The following is a 27,258-nucleotide window of genomic DNA, read 5'->3' as shown; positions in this document are numbered from 1 at the left end:
CAGAGAGGAGGCCCAGGAAAGCTCAGGTCCTACTTTGAACAAACCGTACACATTGTTAGGAACGGATGAAGGACAGCCCAGTTTACAAAGTGTCTCCAGAGACAGGTGGCAGCAGAGTCCGAACTCTGCACAGGAACCTCCTCCACCTCGTAAATGACTTACCTGTGAGTGTGGCTGAACCGTCAAAGAACCAAGCACCAACTAAAGAGAGAAGAAAGAACAGGAGTCATGTTGAAAATAACACAGAGAGAGAGACATACCAAAGCAGTGCTTCATCTGACTCTGAGGATGATGATGTCCCAAGAACACAGTACTGGCTCAGAGTATCAAGGCCAGCTGAGTCACAAAGGCCAAATGTAACAACCACTCATATGCCTCAGAGAGACCCGGTGACTTCTCCACCCTTACTTGAACAAGCAAGGCTGGCCACACCAGCAGGAGAGCACAGGCAGCATCCCAGCTTCGCAGAAGAGGAACCTGAACTGATGGAGCAAGAACAAATGAGTGAACATGAATATGAACAGACTGCAGATGATGATGAGCAGAATGCAGAACATGAACATGACCAAGTCAGGTATGACAATAACCATGGCAGTCCTGCACCCCCTCAGTGTGATCAAGTCAGGAGACCAGTGCGAGACAGGAGACCACCCAGGACACTGACATATGAGTCTCTTGGACAGCCCTCCTACCAGCCAATTGGGTCAGTCAACAGTATTGGACTTTGTGGACCACAGACATTGCCAGCATGGGGAATACAGACCCCACATTACTCACCCTATCCCACACTATACCCAACACTGCCATACCCGTTCATGATGCCATACACTGTACCTTCCTTTGCATACTAACAGACAGACACATACAAGTTTTGGTTTGAGAAAAGTGTATTGAAGAGAGTATTTTGTTTTTTTGAATGCCGGGAGTCATTGTCTTTGTCGGGGAGCGTGTGACCCACCTAGAATGTAGTCACATATTTGTGTTGATTTATTTATTTTATTTTGTGATGTGAATTCGTTTTGGGAGCTGTAAGTTGCAATGTATCTAGAAGTATTGGAAGTCATCTTCAGTTTGGTCAGTAGGGGGCAGTATCAGAGAGCGTTTTCCCAATTCTCCTCAGAGGAGCTTATTACCTGCAGACCGGAAGCTCACCGTCATTCTGATGAGAGCAACCAGACTGTTAACACCACAAACGTTCTGTGTGCTTCATTCCCCTGTTTTACAGGTTAGTCTGTGCATCAACTCACTGAATGATATCTATGTGATTATTATAACATTAAGGACACGTTCTGATGGTGGAGCCTAACTCCAAAGTGTTTGTAAGATGTGGTTATTGTTTGTGATTGAATCCACTGCAGAACACATGTAGTGTGGCTGTAGAATGAACGCAAAATGGCGACGTCCGTGCACAATGTTTACAAAGGAACATGTGAAACCTAGTTCAGACTCCCAAAATGTAGCTCCCGTTTTTGTATGCTTTTGTACAGTATTTTGGTGTAATGGTGTGTGTTTTATAAGAAGTTTGATCTGCTATTTTATTGTATTTGGACATGGTTACTACAAGTTAAGCTCTCAGGATTAATAATTAAATATTACAGTAAGCACAGTAACTTAAAGCTGTTATTGATAAAAAGAAGAAGAATGAGAAAAGTGTTAGTACTTAAATGAAAATAGCTAAAGTGCATTGAATTAAAGGTAAACATTCCTGAGACAGACAAGACAGTGAATGAAGGTCTGATTGGGTACTTTATTGTATGTTTTGAAGTGATGATGATAACCGGTTTGCTATGATGAAAATATATGGGAAAAACATGCAGTATTGTAATGGTGATAATAACTCCAGTGATACAGTAATGGTTTGATGATGTACAGTATTTTGGTGAAAACTGAAAGAAAAAGACATTGAAATTATAATACAAAGAGACAAAAGAAATGGGAAATGAAGAGAATTGTGTGATGATGAAGTGAAATGTGAATATGTGATTTTTGTGAATAAATTCTGATGAGAGCAACCAGACTGTTAACACCACAAACGTTCTGTGTGCTTCATTCCCCTGTTTTACAGGGCATTAATAACTGATTGCTTGTCCTGGCTACCCGGGACCTGCAACAAAAGTCCTATGACGTCTATGATATCTGACATCATCATACATACATTCCCTTTTATGCCCATAAATGGAGATCCCCTCTGTAGAACCAGCCACTGACATCACTGTAATGTCAGGGGAACCAAATCCCTTTTATGCCCATATATGGAGATCCCTGTGATGCCAGGGGAACCAAATCCCTTTTATGCCCATATATGGAGATATGGAGATCCCCGTGTTGCCAGGGTAACCAAATCCATTTTATGCCCATATATGGAGATCCCTGTGATGCCAGGGGAACCAAATCCCTTTTACGCCCATATATGGAGGTCCCTTATGTCATCAATATTAAGCCCATATCTGTGAATATCTTTGGGTACCAGATGTCTCCATATATGGTTAAATGGTCCGATATACATCACTGGCCAGAAGACCAAGAAATGGTGCAACCTCGCCCTTTGCTTTTCTCCCTATAGGCATCTTACTGGTAGGTAGTTTAATGAGGAATGCAGTATGGTGGTAGGTAGGTAGTTATGGCCTTTGATGTAAGATTTTCACTTTCTAGGATAACTATATTTGCTATTCCCAGATGATGCCCTTTTAGGGTACCCCTCATGCCCATATATGGAGATCCCCAGGCTTTACTAATTAACATAAGTTTTATGCCCATATATGGAGATCATTGTCCCAATGTCATCAGATATATGGGCATAAATGGACACAGGCAAACTAGATGGGCTGTATGGATATCCAGATGTGTGATGTAAGTGTTTTATTCCAAATGTGGCACCCCACAGACATATTTCCAGAAACAAAATCCCTTTCATGCCCATATATGGAGATTTCTGATGTCATCAATCCCAGGCCCTGTAAAAAACATGGTTGCTATGGTATGAGCAACTTATGTCTCCATATATGGAGATTCAACTTCAATGAGTAACCATGGCAAACTGTCAACTGCCCGTATGTCTTGATAATTGGTAAAACAAACTTTTGGCCTATTTGTGGAGATAAGCGACCAACGGTCGCTTATCTCCCGATTAGGGAGTCTTACTGGTTATATGGAGGGCAAAATGCATTCACTATAAATGTTATATAATATAACATTATGCACCTGCACCTCAGTGTTCTCGATAGATTAAATAGAACACACAAAACACGGGTGAGAGAGAAGAAAATTAATGAAATGGAAAGAAAATAACACCACGCTCACAGAGGCGCTTCTTAATTGCTTCTGTGAAAACAATAGGTCATATATTGATCAGCTTCCTCTTAACATGATTCTCAGACACCACGTTTCTTAGCTGGTGTGTGAACCATTCCAAAAGTCATACGATTGGAAGTTATTGCCCTCCACAAACTCAGAGGAACAGGGAGGCGGGGAGTGGGGTCGATCTATACTTGAATCGACCTGTGAAAGATAGGCAAGCGATATGGACCCTCACAGTGGAGTCAGTACTGCTGTATAGGGCTGAGACATGGTCCCTCACAGTGGAGTCAGTACTGCTGTATGGGGCTGAGACACGGACCCTCACAGTGGAGTCAGTACTGCTGTATGGGGCTGAGACATGGACCCTCACAGTGGAGTCAGTACTGCTGTATGGGGCTGAGACATGGACCCTCACAGTGGAGTCAGTACTGCTGTATGAGGCAGAGACATGGACCCTCACAGTGGAGTCAGTACTGCTCTATGAGGCAGAGACATGGACCCTCACAGTGGAGTCAGTACTGCTGTATGGGGCCGAGACATGGACCCTCACAGTGGAGTCAGTACTTACTGCCGTATGGGGCTGAGACATGGACCCTCACAGTGGAGTCAGTACTGCTGTATGAGGCAGAGACATGGACCCTCACAGTGGAGTCAGTACTGCTGTATGGGGCCGAGACATGGACCCTCACAGTGGAGTCAGTACTGCTGTATGGGGCTGAGACATGGACCCTCACAGTGGAGTCAGTACTACTCACAGCACAGCAGGAAAGGGCCCTGGATGGAGTCTACACAAGAATGCTACGAATGGCACTAGGTGTCACATGGACGGACCACATCAGAAATGTGGTCCTTTACCACGGGTCACAGACAAAGTCAGAGAGAAAGATGAGTCTGGCAGGGCACTGCGTCATGGGCACCGCCAGAACTAATGGCAAGCAAATTGACACTATGGGAGACAACCCAGAGCAAAGCCATAAGGCAAGAAGCGCACCACCTACGTAGAAGCACTCCGGCGCGACATCTTAGCTAACAACACTGCCGAGCTCAAGACCCTGATGCTAGATAGGACGGGGAGTGTGGAGGGCAGCGATTCAGGAGTCCCGGGCGAGTTGGTGATGGCTAAAGACCGCACTCTCGCATCGCATACGCATGCCCAATATACCGGTACATAAGACATTTTCCATAGAACTGAAAACCAAGATTCATTCAATTTAAGATCCTAAACAGATTTTATTGGATGTTGATGAATGCCGGAGGGGGAGAATGGTTCCCTTATGCGCATCACGCTGTGGGACACGATGACTATTAGGGGGAAATTCATGATCATATCGAGTGCATTCTAGGAAGTGATACCCCGGTTTTCCACACAAGTGTGTGCATGCATGCATACTGGGTGATCCTTCTCTCCTCAATGATTTAACACCCTCTGACACAGAGTGGGCTCCAAGGCGCTCTAATGTTGGGACGTAAACCAACACGTTAAACTGATTCTTTTCTTAAAGCCATTATGTGCAAATGGAGAAGCCCATCTGCTCCCACCACGAACGTCTGCTTCAATCAGCTTGGCCAAGTAAAGCGGCTCTGGAAAATCTCTCCTAGTTAGACTTATAGAGCCTACGGTATGAAGAGAAGATGGGAGGTATAGACTGTAAGGGTCCTGTGTGGGAAATGTGGACTAAGTTCTGCAGCATCAAGTATCAGGAAGGGTTTTATTTGTCACTTATACAAGTAGAAGGAGCAAAACATAGAGTAGACCTCTAGACCTACTGCACATACAGTATGAACAGAGCTTCTACCTTTAAACACATTTTAAATCCGAGGCTTTTTTGTGTAGGCCTACTACTGTATTTAAATCGTTTTGAGAGAAAATGCTGCTATTTGTCTCAAAAAGCTTTATAGGCTATGTGTATTTATACCAATGCAACGTGACATAGCTCTGTTTACACAATGCTGTACCCCCTCCAACTGTACTTACTTTCCCTTTTTTCAACCATTTTTATTATATTTTGACACTATGGCAATGGAAACGTATGTTTTCTCATGCCAAAAGAGCTCCTTTGAATTGAATTGAACTGAACTGAACTGAACTGAACTGAACTGAACTGAACTGAACTGAACTGAATTGAATTGAATTGAATGGAACTGAATTGAATTCCAGTCTACATAACATTTGTTTTAGGTGCAGGTCATTGGATCGTGGCACACAGAGAGGCTCTGGAACACACATACAGGAACGTGCACGCCTACAAACACCAACAACATGTTAAAGCACACGCATGTGAGAAGAAACCCAGAGGGACAGAACGTAGGCCTACCTCACCGGACTCTGCCGGCAAAGTCTTAGATGCTCCCTTCCTGGTAAGTCAAGGGTCTTCAACAGGGGGTCCGGGACCCCTAGGGGGTCCTCAGAGTTACTACAGGGGGGGCCACCAAATCTTTTGTGATAGAAACTTTTTTCCTCCTTTTTTTATATTAACCACTTGAACCCTAGTGTCCATATTCGGAGAACTTTAGCCAAGAATAGCAGATCTACAAGCTCACAACGCCCACGCTGCGAGGTGTTGTGAGCTTGTAGATCGGCTATTTTCGGCAAAGAAGTTTGCTTTAGAGGGGAGAAAAAGAGCACACTAAGTACAGAGTGAAAGGTCAAGTTTATTACGTATTGACGGTTCAAGTGGTTACGTAAATATCTGAAAACCCAAATTGACATGAATCCAAAATACACTGATGATTGTGCTGTCAAACGATTAAACGGTTAAACGATTAAACTATATGGAATCTATGAAAAGGTTGTGGGGGTCCCTGCTTCATCTCTCTATCAACTAAGGGGTCCTTGGCCTGGAAATATTGTGGTAAGTAATTTTCCTGAGGAATGGGATAATGTGTAAAGTCAACCCAACAACAAACATTTGCCTGTGAGGGAATTTGGTGTGAAGCTTTTCCAACTTCAAGATATAGCCAAACAACCACTTTTACAAAAGAAAAAAAAATCCTTGCTTTAAAGATAAGGACTGTCCCATTGGTTAACGTTTTACCATCGTTTCACCTCCTTGCAGATGCGGTTGCATTGTGTTGACAAGCCAACAGAGCTGTGCTCCGTTAATATCAGTGGACAGGGACTCAATTCTGTAAGAAATACACGCTTTTATACCTTTTCATTCTGCATTTAAATTATTTTAGCACTGACATCGTGTGTAGTGGAGTTGGGTTATGCCTTTGTACAGGAAAACAATAAATGTAAAAGATGTATTTACTTATTCATTCATTCATTCTTCTTCTTTCGTGTATCATTGTCCATTCATTCATTCATTTATTCATGTATTCACTTAATTATTTTATTTTGTACAGGTTAAGGCAGAAGACCTGAAGGAGTTTGACAGTGTTGCTTACATCGACGCATCAGACAACTCCCTCAGCTTGGGTGCATGTTATGTTTTTTGCCCATAAGGAGACTGTAGTGGTTGCTGTATACAGTAGTACTTGTGTGAAAGTGATTTAAAATAATACATGCTTTTTCCTTTGACGGCATCTGCAGGCTTTCTCAGCAGTTTCAGCTCTTTGAGAGAGCTGGATCTCTCTCTGAACGGCATCAGCGACATGACATTCAATGCTGACGACTTCCCTCACCTAGAGGTAAGACAGACGTTTCTGTGACTGTAACATAATAATACGTATATAATAACTAGGACCTTGCCCGAGTGGGTATGCACTGTATATGAGGGAGTCTCTCAGAAGTTATGTTGGAGAACCCAGACGTTCTGTATCAGGGATGTCAGTCATCTCCAAATTTGGGCATTGTTTCAGCATGCAGGTGTTACCATATTCCATATTCCTTTTTGAGCTTTCTTTCATAAATTAACGCCCTATACTTGATCATACTACACTACAGTGTCACACAAATGCATCAACAGTAGCAGATCTGCAAACTTAAAGGCACAAAGCGTTTTGAGCTTGTAGATCTCCTCCTACTTTTGCAATTTTGGAATTTGAATTCTGAAAATACGTCTTTGCCTTTTTTTTACTATTTTGAAAAACAATATAAAATACTTCAAATAGCCGATCTACATCAATACATTGTGAGCTTGTAGATCAGCTATTTGAACTATTAAAATTTAAAAGGCATGGACGAAAAGTCTCTTCACCAGAAATAGCAGATCTACAAGCTCACACGTCATCACAACGTGATGCGTTGTGAGCTTGTAGATCGGCTAGTTTTGCTGGGTTTTAAGTGTCTAGACGCCAAGTGTAAGTTACTTTGGATCTGTCCTAATGGCAACAAACTCTCTCCAGTTTTCCTCGTGGCACATATAATAACTGTGTCTTAGGCCAGGGGACAGAATGACATATGTAAATGTGAGGTGCTGTAATGTAACAATGTAATTCAGGGGTGCCGAGGATGAAACAGTTATTTACAGGGGTGACTCTTCCATTAAGACATTTGGACCCTGGTATCGGGTACAGCACAGCACACTATACCGGTTGACAAGTAGAGCTGTACCCTCGAGAGAGGGCGAGATCATTTAGCGACCTACAACCGGGTTGCAACCTGGTCGGTAGTTTTCAGCGACCGGGTCGCTAAATCTACCGACCGGGCCGGTAAATCACGGACTGGGTCGCTAAATCTACCGACCGGGTCGCTAAATCGACCGACCGGGTCGCTAAATCCACCGACCCGGATGCTAAATCCACCGACCGGGTCGCTAAATTCACCGACCGGGTAGGTAAATCCACCGACCGGGTCGCTTATCCCCCGACCGGGCTGCTAACCCTAACCTTAATCTCAGTAACCGTACCTCAGTAACAAACCTGCCGACGCAACCCTAAATCACCGACCGGGTTGCTAACACTAAATCTTCCGACCGGGTCGCTAAATCACCGACCGGGCCGCAAAATCACCGACCGGGTCGCTAAATCTACCGACCGGGTCGCTAAATCTACCGACAGGGGCGCTAGATCTACCAACCGGGTCGCTAGATCTACCGACCGGGTCGCTAAATCTACCGACCTAAAACTGCAGCCCGGTCGGTAGATTTAGCGACCCGGTCGGTAGATCTAGCGACCTGGTCGGTGATTTTGCAGCCCGGTTGGTAGATTTAGCGACCCGGTCGGTAGATTTAGCGACCAGGTTGCGACCAGGTTGGAGGTCGATAAATGATCTCGCTCCTACTGGTACCCTCTTGCCTAGCGGTACAGTAGACGCCTGGTTCTCCCACCGCGCAGTGGGAGGCCCGGGGCTCGAATCCCCCGGCGGGACGTAATAAAAGTTACGTATTGCAGAGAGCTTTGATAGTAACCTCTGCCTGTACTTTGTGCGTTACGGTGCCAGACTATCATTTTGTAAGGCCTTTAATTGTTTTCAAATGATGGGGGATATTTCACCTTGGAACTCAATGAAAGTCTTCAAAATCTATGTTTTTGATCAGCGAAAACTTGGCTAAGCGGGGAGGGGGGGGGGGGGACTTGATTTGTTAGATTTCTTGATAAGTGACACCGACTTGAATCCCATATCCTTCTTCTGAAGATATATCTCATCTCACCGTTTTTCAGATTTTTGATTTGTCTTACAACGGCGTGTCTGCCAGTGCGCTTGTTTCCATTGGTCTCCTTCCACGGCTGCGAGTGCTTCATCTTTCTGGGAATAAGCTGCGCTGTCTGCCTGCTGACCTGGCCTCTCCTCCACCGCTGTGCCACACGGAGCACATGTCAGTATGCACACCACTCAGGGGCGTCACACCAAATTCTGGGCCCTGGGTACAAGGATTCACTGCGGGGCCCCCCATGAATGTTAACTTGAAAAATAGCAGATATACAAGCTCACAGCGCGGCACCGAGTGCCGCGCTGCGAGCTTGCAGATCTGCTATTTTTGTGAAATTGTGAAAATGTGTGCAAGAAACCCATGTTTCTAGATAGATAGATAGATACCTTTATTATCCCGAGGGGGAAATTCAGTTGTCCCGTTGTAGCACAGCAGTATACAGTTATTTACAAAGTTACAGAGAAGTAGGAAAAAATAGATAAGAGTAAAAAACAAGAGCAGTACAGTACCAATAAAGAGAAGGTGCATCAATAAAGGGGGCGAATTAAATATAAGTATATATACATAAAGTGTCTTACAAAAAAGAGACCAAAGCAGTCAATGCTAGTTAGTGCAACAAGTATCTCACTGTCATTGTTAAACAAGACAAATACTCAGAAACTACCAACAACACCTAATAGTGCAATGTCGAAAAACAGTGCGAAAAAAACAACAGTTTTATGTCAAAAAACAAACAGTTTTATGTCAGTGATGCTCAAATCTTTTCATGTGAAGGACCCCCAAAATGATATGAATTTGGCCACAGCTAGACCCCCATCTCAAAATATTTAGTTCCAGGGACCCCCCCAAGAAGCAAAATTTGAGTTACAAATGTTCGCTTAAAAAATACATATTCAAAAGATTTGCACATGTTTTCACGAACTTTTCAAAAATAGCAGATCTACAAGCTCGCAGCGCGGCACTCGGTGCCGCGCTGTGAGCTTGTATATCTGCTATTTTTTCAATAGCTAAAGTTACTAGGGCCCCTCCACCTTGGGCCCTGGTAACTCAGTCCCACTTTCCTACCCCTTGTGACGCCCCTGCACACGCTAAGAATCCTCAGTGCTGGAGAGACGTTTTTCTATTTGCGTAGCACGTTTCAACAACAGGAGACAATTTAACTTAATTTAGGCTGGGTGCGCATTAATACTTTAACCGTTCTTTTATGTTTTAACTATTGAAAAATAGCAGATCTACATATCGATCTACAGATCTGCTTTTAAAAAAAAAATCATGAAGATTTTGTGCAAGTCTTTTGACCTGATTCTATAAATCTCTCCTAAATCCTAACTGAAAAACCAATACCTTTCTATGTCAGTGGTTCTCAAACATTTTCATGTCAAGGACCCCCTCAATTATATGTATTTGACCACGGACCCCTATCTCAAAATATTTAGTTCCAGGGACGCCCAGAAGCAAAATTTGAGTTCCAAATGTTCGCTTTAAAAATACATAATTATATACAAAGATTTGCTCAAATCTTCATGACTTGTTTGTGCTTTATGCAGAATAACAAGCAAAGGAAACACAAATAATTATATGATGACATTATTACGATGCATAAAACAAAAGGAGTAAAAGAAACAGACAGTTCCAGTGCAGAAGAGAAAGAAAGAGTAACTAGACCAACAGCAGCAGCAAACAGGAAAGGTCTTTACTTTTTCTCTTCCAGGAGTTTGTTCCAGATAACGTGGTTCATAAGAACTAAATGCTGCTTCCAGGTTTATTTGTGGTTGTAGGAACAGAATAAAGCAGGTCTGTAAAACCACCAAGAGTGTACAGAGGGTTATCTCTGCCCGGGACCCCCAGTCTACGTATGTGGTATGATCGACCACCAGTGTTCACAGGTCCATTTGGTTCCATTTGTACACCCTCAGAGTTACAGACTTGTAAGTTGTAAGGGTAAAATTTTGCACCCCTCCTAGTCCCCAGATCATAGTAGTCAAAAATATACCTGCAACAATTAATGCTCTTTTTCCACATTTCCACATTCAAAATCTAAAACAAATGTCATATAGGCTAAACACGAGAAATAATACAAATACATGTATTTTAAGAAAACAAATAAAACGTACATCTTTAAATTTAGGCTAACTCTGAGAGTGGAACGAATGGAACCAAATGTGTCCCAGTGCGGCTGACGGCTAGTCATTGAATTTTTTTTTTTTTACATTTTCATTTTTTCATTTCATTTGAAAGCTGGGAATCATAGCTACAAAATTATATATTGGTTGTGGAGATTGACCCAACAGTTTTGAAGATATGGCTTATAGACAAATGCCATGCTGAAATATTACTTTTGAGATATTCAAGTTCTAAATTTGGGAGGACCAACAGAATTATGTCCCGATCTCTCACATTAATTAAAAAAAAGTCTTATTTACATGCAGAGTTAAGCTCTGGCGTTTAAGTGAAATGTAGCCTGATATTTATGACATGCTTTTGTGGCTTTATCACATTTTAGAAAAAAAGAAAAAAGTAATTTCAGCTGTGGTCTAAAGTAGTGGCTTCCGAAATGACTGCCCCAGTGTCATGCTCAGTCACAAATGGACCCTCACAGATCCATTGGTTCCATTCTTACACTCTCAAAGCTGGTTGTACACTGCTGCGTTTTTTTGTTGCGAAATGCGTTTTTCAGGGCAAGGAGAGAGAGAGAGAGAGAGAGAGAGAGAGAGAGAGAGAGAGAAGGGACCAAGTGGTCCGAAAATAAATACGAAACAGGCGGCAGTGTGCAAACGTGATTGACATAACGTGAGGTTGATTTCTTTATTTACGTGCTCCGAAAATTCGCTCCTTTATTCGTCCGGAAAAACGCAGCAGTGTGCAACGACCTTAAGCCTAAATGTTGCACTCTCATACACTCATTTATTTGAAGAAACCAAACATAACTTACATCTTCTAAACCCGGGCTATAACTTTGAAGAGTGTGTTACAAATGGAACAAAATGGACCCTCGATCACGGGGTCCATCTTGGTTCCATTCGTGTACACACTCTCTTCAGAGTGAAATACATGAAACGATGAAGTTATGAGTTGATTTATGGAGGGTTTGCAGCTGGGTTGACAGCCTTGGCAGCTGTGATGTCCAAAGATGTGTCATGTGCTGGTGTTATCTCCAGAGGGGATGTTAGAGACACCACGTGTATGAGGCTGATACCTGGAACACATTCAAAGGCATCGATTATCACGACGCAGGGGTCTTCAACAGAGTTACTGCGGGGGCACTCTAACCTAACGCAGACTGCAGACAGTCTGGGTTTCCGAGGCTACTGCGGGGGTTACTTTTACATTAACCACTTGAACCTAGGCCTGTCACAATTATTAAATATAATCGTCTAATCGCAATTATTTGATATAATCGCAATTATTTGATATAATCGCAAATTATTTTGTCCTAATCGCTTACATGTTGAAAACTTTTCATATATTTTCAATCATTTTCAAAAATAGTGGAAATAGCTGATCTACAAGCTCACAACGCGTCGGGCTTAGTTGTAGATCGGCTACTTCCACTATCAATGTTCTTTTTTAAGTATAAAGTTGTCAAATATGTCAGTAATTTCTTTGTACATTTAGGCTACATGTCATATCTGCCATGTGCACCTTCAAAGCCTACAAGCCAAACAGAAATGTAATTGTCAACGACAAAAACACAATTAAATCGTATAAATGATTTGAGTGACAATTAACCGTATTAATGTAAAATGTCATAATGGTGACAGCCCTACTTGAACCCTAGCATCCCTATTCTGAGTGGAACATTAGCTAAAAAACAGCATACCTACGAGCGTATTTATAAATGTCATCTCTGTGACACTAATCTACATTGTGAAAGTCAATTTAACTCTGAGAGGTGTGGGTCCATTTGGTTAAATCACAAACCACAAACATTGTAGATGTTAGGTTTTATTATTTACTTCTTTATTTGGTTCCTAACTATCAATAATTTAGCACAGTACTGGGGACCATCTGGAACTCTCCCCCATGGACCCCATGGGGGTCCCCAGACCACACATTGAGAACCAGTGAGCCAATCAAACACTAAAGCTGGCCTCGTGTCACTTATAGCCCAAAATAATAGACACAGTCCATTTTTATATGTAATTCATGTCAATAATAATCTTAATAATGATAAGAAAAAAGAATGACAGACTTTCTGGGTTATATTTCAACACTCCAGCTTGTACTGTGAAGCAGAAGAATATTAAATGGACACTGTAGTGTAATTGTTCTTTGTTGAAGAGTGAGAATAATTGGTCAGCGGTGCTTTGACCAAGAGAGGGTGCCACAGATGCTAAAATTATTGTTTCCCATGCATGTTGACCAAAATAGAAATGATATCTCTGCTTTGAGTGCTTTGGGACCAAGTGGTGTAAAGTAATGTACATTTTACTCAAGGAACTTTTAGGTATATATATATATTACGTTACTTGAGTATTTCTATTTTGTTTTGATTCTTTTAAACCTCTACACCCCTACATCTCAGAGGCAAACATTGTACTTTTTCCACTAAATTATTTGACATATTTAGTTAGTACTTTGCAGATTTAAATTATTAATGCAAAATATGCATTGACCAATTACGCTAGATTTATAGGGATAGATCGAGTAAAACAATCAGAGTACTTCTCAGTGTTCATTTTGACAGCAAATTCTGAGTGGTTGTTGTTATAGGCAACACCCTTTTGTTCTCTGCACGAGATTTCTTTGCCAGCAAAGTGAGCCTGCTTGCACAAATGTAAAAAGTAAGCTTTTGGTCATGCTTCACACACTGTTGTCACTGTTATCACAATATGTAATATAAATGGTAAGACGGGATTCATTTCATTCATTCCTTGCGGCTTGTGTCAGTGTGCTCTTTCTTGCAATTTCCCAGTATTGCACCTTTCTACTTTAGTCTTAGTCTTTTGAATAACACACCATTTAGTTTTAGTCCTATTTTAGTGTTATTCTAGTCCAGGGGTTTTCAAAGTGGGTGACGGGGCACCCTGGGGTGCCGTGATGCCAGTCCAGGGGTGCCGCGAGATAATTTGATAATATTTGGAATTCATCAATATCACTAGATCAATATCACTTCACTATGCTTAGTAAAACAGACCTGATTGCACTGTACTTGATGAGTTCTTTTTTTATCTACGACAACTCTCTTCACCAAAAATAGCCGATCTACAAGCTCACAACACGCCACAACGTGACGCGTTGTGAGCTTGTAGATCGCCATGCTGGGGTTCAAGTGGTCAAGTATAAAGTTATTTTGAGTCAGTTCTGATGGAAACGGGTATTTCTCCAATATGATGTAAGATTCTAAAAATTAACAGTGTAATTCAGCTGTGCCGTGGATGAAAAGGTTATTTACAGGGGTACCCTGTGTCAAAGAAAATTGAAAACCCCTGTTCTAGTCTGTGTCAACTAAATATCAAAATGTCTTAGTCTTAATTAGTCAACAACATTATTCCATCACTAGTTGAAGACCAAATAGAGATAGAAATGTTCTTTGAGTTGAATCGGAGTGCTTTCTTTCTTCCTACCAATGGAAGTTATATATTTTTTATTTTTTTTAAGGACAGAGTGTTTGCCAGAAAACATGGAGGTTTTGGTTGTGACTGCAGCTTTGTGGGAAGCCTGTCAAAGCTTCTCTCGTAACTCAAAGCAGCTTTACATAATCACTATGGAACTGCACTTGCAGCATGTCAGGAACAACTGGCAGGACGGAGGGAGGGAGTTCTAACTAAATAATTGAATATTAATATAGAGAGAATATAGGAGAATAGTGCATGGTTCTCAAGCGTGATCACGTGCAAGGAACTCGATATTTTTATGTTTGGCCACGGAAAAAAACAGGTTTAAAGTGGTTAAATTATTATTTCTGTGCTTATGTTGCCCAATGTATGTTTTGTAATAATGATTTAAATCTACAAAGTAACTTGTAACCAATTTTTTCAAATATTTGTTGTGGAGTAAAAAGAAAAGTGTGATATTTGCCTCTGAGATTTAGTGGAGTACAATTATTTACAGTATTGAAGGTAGTCTACTAATAGTACAGTACTCAAGGGTAAATGCACTTGGTTACTTTCCACCACTGATACAGAACGTCTTGTTATTCCCCTGTCCGGTTACAGAAGACGGGTCACTGTTTGGGTCTAAATTTATTGTTGCGACCGCCAGGTCGCAAGTTACAATGACAACCTCCACCGGCTGTCTGACAGTCCCTCCGTCAGTCAGTCAGTCTGTCTGTCTGTCCGCCACGTCATGTCACATCACGTCACGTCACACTTTTGCCCATACTCTTATCTCCGGCACCGTTGGCCCTATCCGTATCCATGCCAAACTTTGCACACACACACTCCTTGGCTGGCAAACCACAACCTCCGCCCCTGATTTCTCACATGCCCCTCTTCTAGTGCCACCATGAGGTTGCTAAAGCCAATTTGTGTATACATGCGACCTGGCGGTCGCTTATCTCCCGATTAGGGAGTCTTACTGGTATGTTAAAAGGGTATTGTATTGTTGATGTAATGTATTGTTATTCCTCAGTCCAGTTGCAGAAGACGGTTCTTCACTGTTCGGGTCTCTTGAGGTGCTGATGCTGGATGATAACAAACTGTCCTCTGACGTCTTCAGTTCTCTGGCCAACCTGAGGAGGTGCTGTTTGTTCTGCTTTCACAGAAACTCTTATCTCCATATTTTTTTTTTTTTGTGGTCTTTTTCATCAATTAACACCCTACTCGATCATACTACAGCGTCACATAGAATCATCAAAAGTAGCGGAACGTGTCACTGTGTGATAAGTTTTGTAGATCTGCTATTTTTGAATCCTTGTAACAGTTTTGGACTTACAGTATGAGCGAGGTTTCCATCCGACAGAGACGATATCAAGGGTCATTAAAGATGTTATCGCTGCTGGAAGAGCTTTGCACCCATGCACACACTTTGACAAAGCCCTAAAAGCTTAAGTCAGACCCAATTTAAACCTGGTTTTGCATCATTAAAAGATACCCATGTACGATATACAATTTAATTTATTATAGGAAGCCACGAGATTTGCCTCACAAATATATTAGGGTTGAGTAAAAGTTATTTTAACTGCTGTTTTTGGCAAAGCAATTTGGTGTAGAAGGAAGGGAATCAAGCATAGACCCTCACCTGGTCAATGAAGTAGTAGGCTATAAACTCTAAGTAGTTACATTTAATTTCTGCATGCAGTTTTATTGACACTTTGACAAAGTCCGCTGCCATCAGTCTACAGCAGGGAATCCTATTTGTTTTAATATGTCATTGTAATGTATATTTATAGGCTACGGTACTTGAACCTGCAAGGGAACCACATCTCTGAAATACCATATTTACAACAGAAGAATGGATCCAAACAGCACGACAAAGAACAAGACCATGGTGAGTACACACAGATTTAGTTTTTTCTATAGGACAGGGCAAAAACAGCAACAACAGAATACAGTAGGCTACTTGGATGATAAACAGTATCATTCTGCTTACTAATTGGCTTGCTAATATTAATATGTATATTCTAGCTCTCTCAAGAATAATATCATTGTGTAATTTCCATCTAACTGCAGCCCATAATGACTCCAGTCCGAGCGACCAGCTGTCCAAAGGAATGCAAGAGGTAAGCAGAGCCCTGTTTGTTTGTTTGATTGATTGATTGATTGATTGATTGATTGAATACTTTATTAACAGTTTGCAAAATGTACAGAGGTACAGACAGTTATACCAAATGCTTAAAGGATAACACAAAAAGAGCCCCGAGTGTATTCAATTCATCAAGATAAGTATGTGTCAGCAGTGGGATTTCAACCCACGCCTCCATTCAGAGACTGTATGAATATCTTATGACTGATCTTATTAGGCACTTCTTTTGTATTTCGGAAAACATATTAAATTAGTGAAAATAGCTACAGTAGGGATGGGACGATATGAAAATGTCATATCACGATTATTGTGACAAAAGAAATTGTGATTTACGATATTATCGCGATAATCAAAATCCATTATCCTGGGCGGAACATTTGCCAAAAACAGATCGGCTTGTAGATCGGCTATTTGATAGAGAGTGAAAAAAAGACTGTATCAACTATCAAGTACGTATATTATAAGTACCTTTTACGAATATAGAGGGTTTAAGTGGTACCAGATATGCAGCTCGGAAAACAAAAGTTGAATTGATCCCAGTACATGACGGAGGACGATATCACGATAAATTAGATCTCCATGATAAGATTATCGAGAGTGTTTTTTATCACGATAAACGATAATATCGCTTATCATCCCATCCCTAATCTACAGATCATAACGTGTAGCTGTTATGAGCATAATTGGCCCGAACACGGGCAGACACTCAACAAAGCCGGTTGCGCTACAGTGGATTCAGACCCACAACCTCTGCGTGGTGGGCAGGAACTTTAGCTCTGCACCACACTGAGTGGTCTTGGCTGTCCCTTTTATACACACATTTATTCAGCTCTGTGGCTAACTGTTCCTGGCTCAAATTGATTGATTTATTTTATTTGGTGATAAAAGAAAGTGCAAACTATGGCACTTCCAAAACAAAAATAAAATAAACCAAAGATATCACAAAGGATAAAAACACAAGAACACCCTAAGGCTTATTTCCATTTTGGTACACATAAAAACAGCACATAAAAACAGCGAACACTACAAAAAACATTAAAACATACGGAAGAACACAACAAATACAAATAGCAGCACAAAGCAGTATAGCAGCAACATTACAGTTAACCTGATTAGATCTACATACTTTTCTTTTATACGTATCACATTTACATATTCATTTTCCCATTGTCTGTACCTTTTGTACAGAACAAAGATGGAATGATGGGGCTTTTGAACATGCTGTGTAAAAAAACAGTCTTATAGACAAAACAAATTAAATGTCTCATTCCTTCTCAGAAGTCCATGCAAAAGGTACAACAAAAGAAGAAAAAAACAAAACAAGGCACTCTTCTGGTGAAAAAGTTTCAAAAGCCTCAGGAGGACCGAGGAAGACAAATTAAAGCTTGATAGCCACCTGGTTCCTCTTAAACGCCCCAGGGTCCAAACCCATTTTGGGAAATATACGGTAGCACACAACAACATGGCACACAACAACATAACACCAAGACAATACATGAAGTCCTCAGTATAACACAGAACCATTATATCAGAGAGGCACTTTGTTTAGTGCAGCAATGACTGAAGGGACAAAACTACTACTGAAACAAACTTTTCCAAAAACCCATTTGAAAGTTCTGTATCTTCGTCCGGATGACAGGAAGAGTCGGAAGTGACGATGTAGGGCAGTGGTTCTCAACCTGTGGGTCGGGACCCCCAGGGGGTCCCCAAATTATTTTTGTGGGTCCCCAGATGGTTAACTTAATGTGCAACATTGTTTTCTCACTCAACAATAAACAAACCAACATAAAGTTTAAGTGTATAGAGCGTATCTGCACATTTCTAAAGTGACTTTTTAATACCTCTAAAATGGCTAATTAAACATTGGCCAAATTGTCAAATATTAGAGGCAGAAATTGTGAAAATAGCTGATCTACATGCTGCGAGGCGTTGTGAGCATGTAGATCGGCTATTTTCACAATAGAACCGTGTTATACAAAATGTAATGCCTCAACTCTTAGTGCTAGTCAGGGTGGGGGGGTCCCCAGTTAAAATATGATTATTGGGGGGGCACAGCCTGAAAAGGTTGAGAACCACCAACTTAAATAATTTGTTAAAAAAGAGGCAAAAATTGCCATTAGAGGCATTGTGAGCTAAGCTTGCAGTTTGGCTATTTTCACAACATTAATCATGTGGAACTGGAGTCAAACTAAATGTAACGCCTCAACTCCTACAATTGCAACTGCTTATTAGTGGTTGAGAACCACTAATGCAATTTGCTAGTGTGAGTGTTTAACGTGTGATGGCCTTATTGTTCATAATCAGATAGTGTCTGTGTGGGAAGTCCAAATGATCTTAGAGTCAATAGAGGTAATACTGAAAAGTTTGTTTCTGTTAGTGGAATAAAAGATGGGGAACAATACAAGAGAACAAGATGGGTGAAATGTATGAATGTTAAAAAGCAAACATGAAACAGGAACAACAACAAAATGTCTCATTCCTGTTGACCAAGGTCAGCTAGAGGCAGTAACATCAACATGTATTTATTCTTCCTCTCCTCTAACCCCTTAACCCAGTTAGACCAGAGGAACCCATTCTACATCTAAATCAGGCATGTGCACACATAGACATCAAAGGGGGCTTGAGCCCCTGCCCTGTAAAATGTGCCCTTTCCAGTCCATAAATGCTATTTTTATTATGACAAAAGAAATGCAAATGCCCTGTTTCCATGCCATACCTGAATGCAGCATTCAAGAGAATTGCCTTTTCCTGAACTTGAATGCAACATCTTTTGCTGAAAGAATTTCTGTGTAGAAATCCATGCCGTTACGCCACATCTCCAGTATTGACTTGATTATGCTTAGTTCAGTGGAAAATATCTGACCTCCAAGCTCACAACGCGTCGCAGCGCGAAATGTTGTCAGCTGTCAAGATATTTTTTATATACTGTCTGTATCCACCAAAAGGCCCTTTTAGAAGTTTCAGCCCCTGCCTCTCAACATTCTCTGCACGTCCCAGTTCAAAATATTTAACAGTTTTCTCAAAGTCTTTGAGTATTCTATTTTGTTTTGATACTTTTAAACTTCTACTCCACTACATCTCAGAGGCAAATATTGTACTTTTTTACTACATTACAATTATTTGACATCTTTACTTACTAGTTTGCAGATTTAGATTATACCAAAATATGCTTTGAAATAAACTGTATTTTGCACTTCAAACTCGAAAATAGCCGATCCACAAGCTCACAACACACCGCATTATTTTATAAAATTGAGTACATTTGTGCTAATTATATTTTGATGCCAATACTTTGTAGTTCTAGATCTACTGTTCTAGATTATATTGTGGTAAGGCTATTAAGATAATGTTTGCATATCAAGTGGTGCTCAAACTTTTTCACATCAAGGATCCCCAAAAGCATTTGGCTCCTACCGCCATCTTTGTTCCAGGGACCACAAGAAGCAAAGATTGTAGTTAAAGACGCTCGCTTCAGAAAAAATATATATCCAAAGACCTGCTCGTAGCCCGGCACAAAGTGCCCCAATCTAAACAATTGCCATAGTGCTTTCTTGGGTTTAACTTAAATCCTATCACTAGATCTGGTATCTGAACTGTACTGTGCTTTGCTTTTCCTATGCGAACTGCTAATAAAGTATTCATCTATCAAACTATCAAAATAATGGTTAAAGTGGTTAAAATCTAAAATGACACAGATTCTTTCCCAGTTTTAATGGCTTATAACCTGTTCCAGACAGACATGCGTGCCATTGTTTGTTTGTGCGCAAAACAATATCATGCAACATCACGATCATGGCGTGCCTTTTGTGATCTTTGATCTCTGAAACGTCGGTATTGGCGGCGGTGCGGTCAGCCCGATTCCTCGCCACAACAATCCCCAAGTCGTCCAAAAGAACGTGACACGGAGGAGAAGATGATGATGGGCTGGGAACAACACTCTGAAGAAGAAGAAGCTCTTCCTCCTCTTCCCTTGCCAGAGCTTTGCTTCCTCAACTTAGCGGACAATAAGGTCTGTTTGTTTGGTTCGTATCTACATAACATTATGCAAAAACTGAGGGGAAAATAAAGCCACCGCAAGTTGTCTCTGACTGTCTGTCTTGTCTGTCTTGTCTCCTCCTCCTCCTCGTCCTCCTCGTCAGCTAGCAGAGGAAGAGGCGGTGTTGCCTGTGGCCTTGTTTCCTCGGCTCGGCGAGGTTGTCATTCACTCCAACCCTCTCACCACACACACAAGTGGTATGCATCCTTTTGTTCCCCTCTGTCTTATGTGCCCCTCTTTTTCTTATGTAAAGCTTGTGGTTCTCAAACATCTTCACGTCAGGGGACCCCCAAAAATTGACATGTAATTTTAGGACCCCGTGGTGGTGCCCCCCCCCCCCCCCCCCCCCGCCCCATCTGAAAATGATTTGTGCTGCCAGGGAGTGCAGCGGGGCCGCAAGAGAAGATTTTAATTGCAAAATTCCAAAAGCGACCGATGCGTTGTGTGGGCTTATAAACTGTAGATCGGCTATTTTCCAAATGGCCATGGAACCTATAAAGTCGTTGAAACTGATTTAGCTGTCCCCAGACCCCTTTTTGAGAACCACTGAAATTTAAAACATTGTTTATTAACATGATTGTATAGACTAGAGCATCATTGCGGAAGTGGTTTACTGGTGCCACTAAAAATCTCACATTCATTTTCCCCATAAAACCTTAACAAAAGTATTTATAACAATTACAGTATGTTAAGCCTAGAACCAAGCCATCCAGGATCTCAGTGAATCACGACCATAAAACCGTTGATCCTATATAAAAACATATTTTTATATTTAATTATTTTATATACTACATTTAATAAATACCCTTTGTTTAGAGATTTTCAAAATGTTTCATGGTCATGATTCACTGCCATCCTGGATGGCTTGGTTCTAGGCTTAACATAATTGTTATCAATATTTTCGTGACAGTCTATGAGGAAATTAACAGGAGATGTTTTAGGGGCACCAGTAAACTACGCTCACTGCAATGCTCTAGTAGTCTATGCTTTGAGTGAATATTATGTTGGAGACGTGTCTCTCTCTTAAATGTCTCAATGCAGGAGACCCTCCTCTACTGACGTACTTGCTTCAGGAAAGGTTGGGCGTTCGGATAACACGACAGAAGACTCCCGCGGTGCAGAGTTCCCCGCTCACGCTGCGCTTCGACCCAAAACGAACGGTTTGAATCACGTTCCCACTTTTTAAGTTTGTCCATTTTTCCCCATACCATCCTCCTATACCGTTCCTCAATCTGAAAAAGATACACAGTTATATCACTAAAACTCTTTAAATATCTCATAAGGGCACGGTCACACTGCACTTGTATACTACCTATGAGGCACCCTGGCTACAATATGCCTTCTGGTTGGTTCCAAGATTTCTAACAGAAGTGCTGCGTTTAACGGAAGTTACTTCATGCGGTGCGTGTCTGTTTACATTCCTCAGCTAAACAAACACAAATATTGTAGCTCTTAACTCGCTCTTAATAGTTGTAACATCGCCTGAATCAATGTTTTTGTTTGTATATTGTTTATTGCGAGTGCAACCGACGGAGCATGGAGACGTAGACCAGATTTCTTCCAGCGGGGAATACGTTTGCAGGAACACCGCACTGTGAAAAAAATTCAACTTCCGGGAAAATTCAGCCCCACCTCCTAGAACGGTCTCTGCCTCAGATTTTCACCAGGCTTTTCTCTTCGCAGATGAGTAAGCCTGGCTACGCGAGGCTACCTATGAGGGCAGATTCTGCATATCGATGGGGATGTTTTTTATTTGTTTTGTTTTTTGCAGACATTGAAATGCATAGGTAGAATAAAAGTGTGGAGTGACCGTGCCATTAATAAGTTTTGATTACATTACGTATTCAAATAATTTTTATGTTTTTATTGTTGTCGCAGGTGGCAAAAGCAATCCCAGATATTAAGCCCGCAATAAGAGAAGCAGTTCTTCTTCGGTCTCCTCCTTTTGGTGACCAACGTTTTGTGGAGGCCATAAAGGATGGACATGTTTCACCAGCCAAGGCCGGGGAAACTGAGGAGGCAGATGTGAAAATGGCCCCGAAATATGAGACAAAGGAGAGTCCAATACCAGAAACCTGTGACCACGATGCACAGCCTTTCTTTTTCACGCAGGTACAGTACACATTGGATATTGTTGCAGAAACCTCCATATTAAAAAAAAAAAGAATGTAATAAAGATTACATTATTTTAAATTAACGCTCCTACTTGTTCATACTAGACCAGTGTCACACAAAATCCTCAAAGTAAAGTAAAGTAAAATCATCAGTATCAAAGTGTCATGCTTCCAAGGAAGCCCAGCCCATATGGACTGACTTAAGTACCATGCATAGTAGTACATAAGAACCGCAGGAATACATAAGCAACGGAGGGTGAGAGAAATCTTGTCCGGTTGATCCGGTCTGTCTCCCAAGCCTCCGTACTCCGGATGATTTAGAATAGATCCATATACGGACCCTTACGGACAGCTCCCAACTGGACGGACTGAACGCACAAGATGTATCCGTAGCAAGAAGTACCCACGGCCACTGTTATAAAACATAGGCGCAGTAGTGATGAAAATTACAGGACACTTTTACATTGTATTTGACTTAAACAATGAACAGGCATGACCATTCACAAACAATGATCATCAAACCAATAACCAACTCAAACACTCAAGCTTCAAATTCGCCTCATTGTCTGCCATCAGCAGAATGGAAAATATTTTGATACTAGAGTATAACAAATGAGCTTTGGAAACAGCTGAGCAGTGTGCTGAGGGATTGTGGGTATTGTTGTCAATCTCTTTATTATTTTGAATGTAATGGTGTGATTGGCGTGTAATGTACAAGTCATGCATATGTTAAGTGATGTTGTTAACGTTTGGTCATTAATATCATATTCACTATCAGCCGACAGACCTTCTCGACTGTGAGCTCGATCTGACAGCTGAAGAAGAGGCACAACAAAGTGTTGGCGAAACGGAGAGCGAGCAGGGTGACGACACCAACCCTGAAACATGTGAGAACAAGAGCTACAAAATACTGACGAATGCAAAAGCATATCCTGATTTGATGGAAGGAGCTGGTAAGCATTACGGTGTTGACTTCCTCTTCCTGCTCACACCAAAGCTTTCATTTCTGTTCGATTCATTTAATTATTTATTTGTGCCACTTGTAATGCATATAGGGTGTGTCAATTGTAGTCCTAGAGGCTAGAGCGGCCATATTTTAGGTCAAACACAGCCTTACACAGGTGTTCTGATTGGAGTAGATCATTAGTTCTATGCCAATCAAACAATTGAAACACCTGTGTTAGACCCAAAATATGGCCGCTCTAGGACTACAATTGCGTCACCGTTGGCACACCTAATATAGCTGCAGAAAACACTTCCAAGATCAAGAACACAACTCAATGTATTATATTTTTATGTCCTGCCCCCCCTTACTCCAAACATAAATAAACAATAGAAATAGATGGCGATTATCTGACAGCTAAGAGATATTTATACTGCCCTTTTAAATCATAGGCAAGGGTTCTCAAAATATTCAGCTCAGTCAAGATCCAAAAGATAAATTTAGCTACCCCCATGCACTGAAATCAAAGTAATTAAAATCACTAAAACAATAGAAAGAAGTAAATGAAAACATATTTTCTTTTCTCTAATTACAATCTAAAATATGAACCCTTGTTGTAAAAAAACAAAGTAAAAAATGTGAGCCCTTTTTCCACCACTGCCTGCTGTAGAGAATTCCGCCGTGGATCCTTGAACCCCATCATCCCCAGTGACTGTTGTGTGTTCCACAGGAATTCAGCCTACTGTCAGAATGCTGAAGCACGCTCTGAACAACCCCGTCGTCTACAGAGATTCCAGACCCAAGCTGGACAGCCTGCAGAGTCCATACAAAGAACAAGAGAGAAAGGTTTGCTGCTGAATGAGTCGCTGTTAAGTTTGTCAACTAAGACTACGACGATAAACGTTAGTCCACCACTTATACCGAAAACGAAATAATAACTACGCTATAATGACTGAAAGTAAGACTAGATAATTATATATTGACAATCTTTTCCAACAACACTTACAGTAGGTATTCCAAGCTTAACTCATTTAGTGCCAGCGCCCTCTAGGGGCCATAGAATGCCAGGGTATCTCTCATAGGCGAGCGCTTTAGCTTCCAGGACCTCACCTTCCAGGACCTCACGTGCTCACGTTCATGCACGTCATGGAAAGGTCCCGGATGATAATGCTAACAGAATGGCTATTCCCATTTTGTCATCTAAAAGATCATTTTTGGGCGATTTCGCCGTAAATAAACCTCGCGCCGCTTCCCTAAAGACACAATCCAGAGATATAAGCCTTCAAAGATGTGGTCTTTCATTGGATTAGGCGGAGATTGGCGATTTCGTTCGCAAATAACGGCCGGCCGGGAGGTTGCTAGCTTTCGGCTAGTAGCTAGAAAAATCAGGCCAGGCTTCAGAAGGCCTCTTATCATTTTATTCATTTCATTAAAAAAAGCCGGACTACTTCGGGATCGGCACACTCGTGTACTCATCGGAAGCGGCGCCGAACATTGGGTGAACATTGGGGAGCTCAAAAATGTATTTTAAACAATTTTTAATGGAATATATCGTCGGACAGAGTAGAATGGCTAGCTGGCTAGCGGCTAGCGAGCCAGGACCACCCACGACTCTACAAGCAGCTCGGGGTAAGTGAATTAATAAAAAAAAAAATTGTATTGGATTGAAATAAAGCCGAACTAGTTCGGGATCGGCACAGAATGAGTTAAAGTTATACCATGTAACTTTTTTTATAAAACAAATCTTAAAATTGTCCTAACTGTTAAATCGCTAAAGTTTTAGAACACCCACTCTGTTATTTTCAGCTTCTGAAGCCTTCTCTTTATATGTTTTCTATGAGTTGTGAGGGGGGTAGAATTTCCCGTCAAAATGATGTCATCTCCCACATGATACACTACCGGCCAATCACAGCGCAGATCATACACCACCGGCCAATCACAGCGAGTCTTGCTGTCTCTAAAGGAAGTAGCTTCCCTCAGCTACTGTGTTTACATTGGTGAAGGAATCTTGCCTGCTACTCCCTCAATCCTGGTCTAAAAATGACGGGAGACGGCTCTACGGATGCGTATCGGCGAGGCGGAGGTGCTCGCGACGGCCGCCGCGACCCCCGTTTTGGTAGTCCGCAGCGACTCCGGCCGAAAAAAGCAATACCGCTACTGACCTCTAGTTGAGCAGCTTCCACAGTACAGCTTTAAGTTACAAAATCGATTTTCTTTTTTTGTATCAATGCATTGCTTTGTTAAAAAAAAATCCATTTCCCAAACAATTACACGATTTTCCAGAAACAAGCTCACATCGCGACACCTTTTGGACACTATATGAGATAGGGCTTAAGTGGTTAATTCAACAGCTAATACAAATATGCAATTAAAGCAAACTACAGATGATATACCTACTTACTGTATATATATATATATATATATCTCTATCTCGTCACTGTCGGGCAGAAACCTCGTCCACCCCTGGCATCAGTCATCATCATACTGATATTCATATTGATTAACATCTCTATAATCCTCAGATCAAAGCTCTCCCAGCGCCCTGCAGACCAATGACCAAACGTCATGGAAACCTTGAAGAAATGCTGCAGGAAATGAAAGAAAGCAAGAGCTTTATCAGAGGAATACCATTAAGTATGATTATCTGTCTGTCTGTCTGTCTGTCTGTCTGTCTGTCTGTCTGTCTGTCTGTCAGTCAAACACGTTCTCGCCCCAAGGCGTCGGGTGCCTGACTCCCTGTCAAGTCCCCCACTGATTCCAGTGGGGGACGCCTCGGGTGTGCCCCAATCCGTCCGGCCCCAGACACTTGCTCTTTTCTACACTTGCTTCCTCTAGCTGTCAGGTCTAGAATTGCCCGAAAAAAAGAAAAAAGGGAATCCCCAAGTAGGATTTGAAACCACTACCGTGGATTTCCCAGCCACCCGACACTACTGCTCATGCCACAGGAACCGTGACGGAGGCGCGCCGTCTCAGGCGACCTTGAGCCCCGCGAGACACCGCCAAGCGAGCGAGTCGCCATGTCGAGCGGTGCGGAGGTCGCATGAGCCGACTCAGCGCCGCTACCGAGTTATGTGCCGTTATGGACAGAATAGTAAATATTAATCCCCCAGTATCCAGTATTATCAAAGATAACACAAAAAAGGGGGTTTGGCCAGCCGCTCAGTAGCTCAGCAACGTGGCCACTCACCAAGGTCCGGGTTCGCCTCCCACTCAGGGGAGATAACAATTCGAGTCAACATGTGTCGGCGCATGCGCACTAACACTCTCCCTGCGCGTCTCAAGATAAACGCAGAAAGCATCCCAGCGCGTTACAGGCATGACGCCAAAAGCGAGTCCAAAGTGCGTCAAGGGTGAGAGGCAGTGGGGTTGAGAACTTGTTTATCTATCTACAGTGTCTATCTGTACGTCTCTCTCACACATGTGCGCGCGAGCGTACGCACGGATGCACGCACGCACACTTTGACAAGATGTACATGTTTATTGTGTGGTCCAGGTAGTGTCCTGCAGGACAGGGGTCCAGACAAGCATTTATATGAAGAAGCTGTGTCACTGCTGAGGGACCTGATGGACAAATACAAGATGGTCCAAGAGAAGAGAGCTGAACAAGCAACCAACCTGGAGTCTGATGAGGGAATGAAGGACTAG

The 27,258-nt window shown here is 41.8% G+C and overlaps 1 protein-coding gene across 1 annotated transcript; it reads left to right on the top strand.

Moving 5' to 3' along the window:
• Positions 1-510: 510 nt before the first annotated feature.
• On the top strand, positions 511-27,258 carry xrra1 (X-ray radiation resistance associated 1; the record flags this gene model as incomplete). The annotated part of the gene is made up of 17 exons (XM_080749489.1): positions 511-574; positions 5,483-5,655; positions 6,354-6,425; positions 6,646-6,718; positions 6,833-6,930; positions 8,845-8,999; positions 15,408-15,515; positions 16,168-16,265; positions 16,448-16,497; positions 20,258-20,326; positions 20,374-20,529; positions 20,660-20,753; positions 21,598-21,716; positions 23,449-23,623; positions 24,344-24,459; positions 26,906-26,963; positions 27,107-27,258. The coding sequence occupies 17 exons, from the start codon at positions 511-513 to the stop codon at positions 27,256-27,258; spliced, it is 1,830 nt and encodes a 609-aa protein (XP_080605615.1).

This window comes from Nannobrachium achirus (genome assembly GCF_963921795.1).
Source record: "Nannobrachium achirus genome assembly, chromosome: 19".
NCBI classification, from domain to species: domain Eukaryota; kingdom Metazoa; phylum Chordata; class Actinopteri; order Myctophiformes; family Myctophidae; genus Nannobrachium; species Nannobrachium achirus.
Note: the sequence above shows the minus strand (reverse complement) of the source record. Positions and strands in the feature narration are given on the sequence as shown.